This window comes from Panthera uncia, chromosome D4 (assembly GCF_023721935.1).
Source record: "Panthera uncia isolate 11264 chromosome D4, Puncia_PCG_1.0, whole genome shotgun sequence".
Lineage (NCBI taxonomy): Eukaryota > Metazoa > Chordata > Mammalia > Carnivora > Felidae > Panthera > Panthera uncia.
In genome coordinates, this window is record NC_064807.1 from 88,168,942 (window position 1) to 88,174,890 (window position 5,949).

At 62.8% G+C, this 5,949-nt stretch overlaps 1 protein-coding gene across 7 annotated transcripts in view; it reads right to left on the reverse strand.

Annotated features, from left to right (window-relative positions):
- The window catches only part of RALGDS (ral guanine nucleotide dissociation stimulator), a 46,509-nt gene that overhangs the window by 24,787 nt on the left and 15,773 nt on the right, over positions 1–5,949 (reverse strand). For 4 of the 7 annotated variants that reach the window (XM_049630710.1, XM_049630686.1, XM_049630675.1 and 1 more), the window contains exon 1: positions 5,723–5,943. The exons of the other annotated variants lie outside the window; for them this stretch is intronic. In XM_049630710.1, the coding sequence (XP_049486667.1) occupies positions 5,723–5,905 (183 nt within the window). In that variant the 5' untranslated portion in view covers positions 5,906–5,943. Of the gene's footprint in view, positions 1–5,722; positions 5,944–5,949 lie in introns of those variants that run through there. 7 annotated transcript variants of the gene reach the window in all.

The window sequence follows — 5,949 nt, forward strand, 5'->3', positions numbered from 1 at the left end:
GGGGACAGGTGGCGCCCCGGAAGGGGGGACAGGTGGCGCCCAGGAAGGGGGGACAGGTGGCGCCCAGGAAGGGGGGACAGGTGGTGCCCAGGAAGTGGGACAGGTGGTGCCCAGGAAGTGGAGACAGGTGGTGCCCAGGAAAGGGGGACAGGGCTCTGTTGCTACTGGGCAGTACCCAACAACCAGAGCCCCCAGGAGCTGCCGACAGACATTTAGCGGGAAAACCCTGAGGGCACCTAGGGAAACCTGGAGGAGAGCCAGTACGGAGAGGGCAGGTGTCCTAAAACTGCCCGAGCCAGCCCTGCAGCCTTCGGACTTTTTGCGTTTTGCTCAAATGCAGGAACCACAGCGGGAGACAGATCAGAGGGCCTGATCAGCCCTCCTGGGATCCGAGGCTCCTGGGACAGTTTAAACGCGGCACCCCACACCCATTCAGAGTGGAAACTGAGGATCTGGGCTGAAAAGAAACGGACTTCTCAAGTCCAAGTCCTGGTTCATCTCTTAGACCATAAGCTCTAAAAACTGGGGGAGAAGAAAAAGGCCGCTGTGTGCGGCAGGGCCCTGCCTTCAAGCTCTGGGTGGGTGTCCTGCACCCTGAGTCTGAGGGCACAGACGGGACCGAGTGGGGGACAAGAGGTCAGCCCTGGACAGGGGCGAGCCACACTCCCCCCCCCCCCCCCCCCACTGCAGCCGTAGAGGCAAGGGGACCTTTGCTGGGGACCATGCAAGGTGCCTGGTTGCCAGGGCAACCGGGGAGCTTGGGGACCAGCCTCGTGGAGCCCCCAAAGAGGCTGTCCCCAAGAACCCTTGCCATCAGCCTGAGTCCAAGTTACTCATCAGCATTTAAGGAGGAGGAAGTTTGGGGCGCCTGGGTGGCGCTCAGTCGGTTAAGCATCGGACTTCGGCTTAGGTCATGATCTCCCGGTTCGTGGGTTTGAGCCCTGCGTCGGGCTCTGTGCTGAGAGCTCAGAGCCTGGAGCCTGCTTCGGATTCTGCGTTTCCGTCTCTCTCTCTGCCCCTCCCCTACTCATGCTCTGTCTCCCTCTCTCTCGAAAATAAATAAAAAAAATAAAAAAAATTTTTAGGAGGAGGAAATGTGCCTTGAGCGGGGAGGGGTGAGGGCGCCCCCAGGCTGGCCCTGCCCACCCATCCTTCTGTCCATCCGGGTCCAGCTCCTGATTGTCAGGTCAGCAGGCCACCACAGACCAGGCCTTTGAGGGAGTGTAACTGGTGACAGCTCAGGAGGAGGGTGGCCTGGTCCCGAAGGGGGTGCAGGGCAGGGCCGGCTGAAGGTCCAGTCCAAGAGCAACACCACCAACCACAGCGCCCAATGTCTGCGGGCACTTGCTGGGTGCCGGCCTTCGCACACACTCCTCACGTTTAGACCCCGCAACGCCTCACCTGACGCGTGAGGGAAGAGCTGGGCAGGGAACTCACTCAGGTCAGCAGCCAGGACGCGGCGGCCGGCCGGGGCAGGGATTTCAACCTTGGCCTATGACCCTCCTGGCCGGGCCTGGCCGCCACCCTGATCCACTGTGGCTGCTGCAGTCACAGCCTCAGAGCAGAGTCCAGAGAGGGGAAGGCCTTCTTTAGAGGGCACAGCCCGTCGGGGATGGCGGGGCCCGGCGCCCACACCTTTCCACGGAGCGGGTGGTTGGTTGGGGCTCCTGCCGCGGGGCCCTGAGGTCAGCTCCAGGACCCAGGCCTGAGAAGCACCACGCCAGCTGCATCAGACAGCCGTGCGGCCCAGTCCAGGGCCCGGGCACTCCCCTGGCACCTTGTCAGACCACACGACCGTGGCAGTCATGACCTGCCTGGCTCTGACACTGCATCGGGCACCGTGGGGACCGCTTACCAGGCCGCCTCTCGCAGTCTCCACCTGAACCCTAGGAGAGGAACCGGTATCAGGTCCATTTTCCAGATGGGCAACCAAGGCTCAGGGATGGGGAGCAGGTCTAGGGTTTCGAGGGGTCAAGCTGGCACTGCCCCACAGCTCTCTTCCCTAGAGACCCAGCTCTGGACCAGCACGCACGACGCTGTCCCCCGGTTCAAAAGGACATTCTGCCTCCAGGTGTGACTGGCCAACCAACAGTTCCCCAGGGCGGAGAGGGAAATGCCGAGGCAACACCCACGCCCGAGAGCTCCCCAAACGCGGGCCCTTGAGCCTTATGTCCCGGCCCCGCTCACCAAGCAGTCTCCCAGCCATTCATCTGCTCGCTCCCAGCCAGGGGATGCAGGCCCGGGACAGCTCAAAGTTCTGCTTCTCCTGCCCGAGGCTGCATATTTCTACTCCCATCCCCTGAGAAGCAGAGTGGGGAGTCGCTTCGCTACAGCTGTGTGTCCAGGAACACGGCGTCTCGGAGCCCGGGAGGCCAGAAGCCCGAGCCCGGGACAGGGTGGCCACAGCATGGTACTGAGCCATGGGAGCTATCCGGGTGGCCGGTCAGCAGCCCCGGGAGCCAGTCCTCGACTGCCTGGGGCCAGCGTGGGATTACTCCAACCCCTTCTAGCAGCCGTGAAGGCTGGGCCTAGAAACACACGTCCGACTTCTAGGTTGAGGACGGACCGGAGCCCCGCCTGTGAGCAGTCTCACCTCGGCTGCCCCAGGGAGGCAGCTTGGCAGAAGGCACGACGACCCGGTACCAGCCAGCCTGCGGCCCCCCTTCCTCCTCTCCTGGGGTTCACGGGGGCCCAGCAGGTGGCAGTCAGTCCCCTCCTGAACTTGATTTGGCCTGCAGCCTGGAGCCTGCTCCCTCCGAGTTAGCTAAGGAGCCCTCCTCAAAGATTGCAGTGTGCAGATAGAGACTCCCTCTCACCCAAGGCTATGCCTCTAGGGCCTCCGGTGTCAAAGGCAAATGAGCCCTGGGGGTGAAACTGAAGAGCTGCACAAAGCTGATCAGGAGACCAGACAACCGGGAAGGAGGCAGGAGACTGGGGGTGGGGAGACTCTCCTATTTATTTCTACCAGAAGAACAGAGAAGCCCTCCTCATTCCGTTCCATCCAGAGTGTGCTCAGGCCTTACCGTCACATGGTGTGGGTCAGAATCCCATCTCTGCCACTCACTAACTTGGGGCGTTTGTGCAGTCTAACTTCTAGGGCCTCAGTTGTTTCATCTGTGAAATGGGCAATCGATGATCCTGGCAGCAAAGAGAAATGCTGCCTGTGTGTTACTTAGCACAGGGCCTCCCACAAAGCGCTGGCTGGCTCATATGAGCTATGACTTTAAACCTTTGGGGTCCAGCTGTGGGCTCGCTCCTTCCTAAAAGCCCTCCCCAGTGTCCTCTGGCCCAAAGGACTTTTGCCTTCTCTGGTCTAGAAGCATTGCTACCCCTCACTTGCCCGGGGGCTTCTGAGCTGCCTGGACGTGGTTCTGTTCCCCTGACAGCTCCACTGCCCTCCCCATGAACTTATAATTGCCTCGGCAGTGAGCTCTGCCCTATCCTTCTCTGATCCTTGCGGTGGGCTCTCAAATACAGCAGGCCCCCAATAACCAACAGCCCATATTCAAATCCTGCCTGTGCGTCCTCGGCTGGGTGTACGTGAAAATCAGGGACCTCATTTCTCTGCCTCCCTTTATCTGCTATAAAGTGGGGCTGGCTATTACTCTGCAGGGTTGGTCAAAGCCAGCTGGAGAGAGGGGTGGTGCCTGCAGCCAGTACGTGCTGCACCCTGAGAACTCCTCCCTGCCTGGCCAATGTAGTGGCCGGCCCAGAGACGAGGGCCTGGGCCAGGTGACCTCCAGAAAGCACAGAACTCCTCAGGCCAAGCTGGGTCAGCAGTGACTTGGCTTTCTCGATCACGATGACGAGTGGATGCCCAGATGTGCAAGGACATCTGGCAGCCCAGAGAGGGAGGGCCTGGGTGGAGGCGTGGTGGGGAAATGGGGGTTGGGGGGGGGGGGTGGGGGGGGGGCAAGCAGAAACTGCCTGGTGGTTTCCAGACAGGACAGGGCCATGAGCAGGGCCGCTTCAGCTCTGGCTTGCTACAGAGACCAGGAAACCAGCCCCAGGATGGTGGGGGGGGGGGGCACTGTGTTGGCAGGAGGGACAGGGACTTCCCTGGCCCCCCTCCCTTCGGCCCATGGTAAATGGTCATTGTGTTTGGTTTCCGGCAGTGGCCTCCTCTTCTGCCAGGACCCTGGTTTTCCTGCCCCAGCCAGAAGCTTCCCCTTTGATTTCTAAACAGCGGCCATGGCCTGGATCTCAGCGCTGAGGCCGGGTGAGGGAGAGTAGCAGCTAAAGAGGGAGACAGAAAGGGGGAGGGGAAGCAGGGAGATGGAGGGAAGGCAGACCCCTGGGCAGGGGTAAGGGCTCAGATCTGCCTCTCCCTCGGTTCCTCGACCCTCCAGGATGCAGATGGACAGGGAGGGAGGCATAGAAGCCACAAAGGCCCGCCCCACCCAGGCCAGGAACCTGCCCGGCCCCTGTGCGCACGCACGCCGGACCCTCCCAGCACACAAAGCCGGAGCCACTGCCAGACATAATGAAAGTCAGATGAGCACTGGGCTGGTGTCAGGCCTCCCACCCCCACCCTCCCTGGGGGGCTGCTCCAGCAGCCAAAGACCGGAGCTGTGGGGGGATGAGGGCTGGAGGACTCGCCTGGCCCCGCCATCCGCCAAGCTCAGGAGGAGTCTCCCAGACCCACAGTCCCCTCAGCGAGCTCCCCGCCCCGTCTTTCCCCCATGCGGGGCACGGAGACATGCTTTATCCTCGGGCAAATACCTATCTAGGCCCCGTCTAGGCACTGGGGATGCAGAGGCACAAGATCCAGGCTGGCAATCTCCAGCAATTACAAGGTACCGGGGCCCTAAATGATGGAAGGGGAGGGGGCACCAAGGGGGAGGGGCTCTAACCAGCCGGGGGCTCAAACTTCACTCTTAAGGCTCTGGCTTGGCCTAGATGTGCCCTGAGCCCCGGGACCCGGGGACAGCCTCTGTCCAGGCCCCACACTCAGGCAGAACGGGGCGAGGGGGCCCATCCCTGGATTGTGCCAGACTCTGCTGCAGAGTCAGGTGCACAGTCAGGTGGGAGGTGGAGACCCCACGAGCCACTGAGCCTCACTGCCCAGAGCACACCGGAAACGAGGAACCCAGCCCTCACCTAGGTATCCCCAGCCCCCTTTGTGGCAGGCACATGCCCCTTCTCTGGGCCCTCCTAAATCCTTATGAATTCAGGGTGTCGGCATATTTTCTCGTCACCCAGAAACGAGTCACCCCTTCGGCCTGAAAGGCCCTTCTCCCAACCGCCCTGCCTGGACACCTAGAGGCACAGGCGGGAGGCCTGCCTGTCTGCCCTCCACCCTGCTTCTCGGGGCAGCTCTGAACATCGGATCCCTGTCTGCCCCCAAGGGGTGTTGTCTGGAAGGCCCTTGTGGTCCCAACTGCCTGGGAGGACTCTGTCATCCCAACCACTGGTTCACCTCCTGCACCGCCGAGCCTAACCGCCGGTGCAGGCCCAGCCCCTGCTGTCAGAAGTTCACAGACGTAAACAGTGACAGCGCGCGGGAACAGATCTACCTGGGCTGCAGGGGGCGCGGGACTGGCACACCTAGAAGCTCGGTGGGGCCAGGTCCCGGGACAGACGGTGGCGGTGGGGGGAGGGGGGAACCACGAAGTCTCGGCTCTGGCCCCCAAAGCGTTGGACCTTTTGTGCGGCAGCCCCCACGCCCCCCTCGCCGCCCCGGGTTTTGTGCGGAAGGCCCCTCCCCGGCCCGCTCACCCACCTCCAGGCGCGGCAGGTCCGGGTCGAGCTGCGTGAAGCTGTGCAGCACCACCGGGCAGCTGTCGGGGCCGCCCACCTCCAGGCGCACTGCGTCCCACACGCTGCGACTCCGCCGGGAGCCCGGAAACAGCGGCTCGGCGCCGCCCGCAGGCCCGGCCGCCTCGGCCCACATGCGCTGCACCATGAACGGCTCGCGGGCGCGCGGCCGGCCGGCCGGGCCGCGAGACC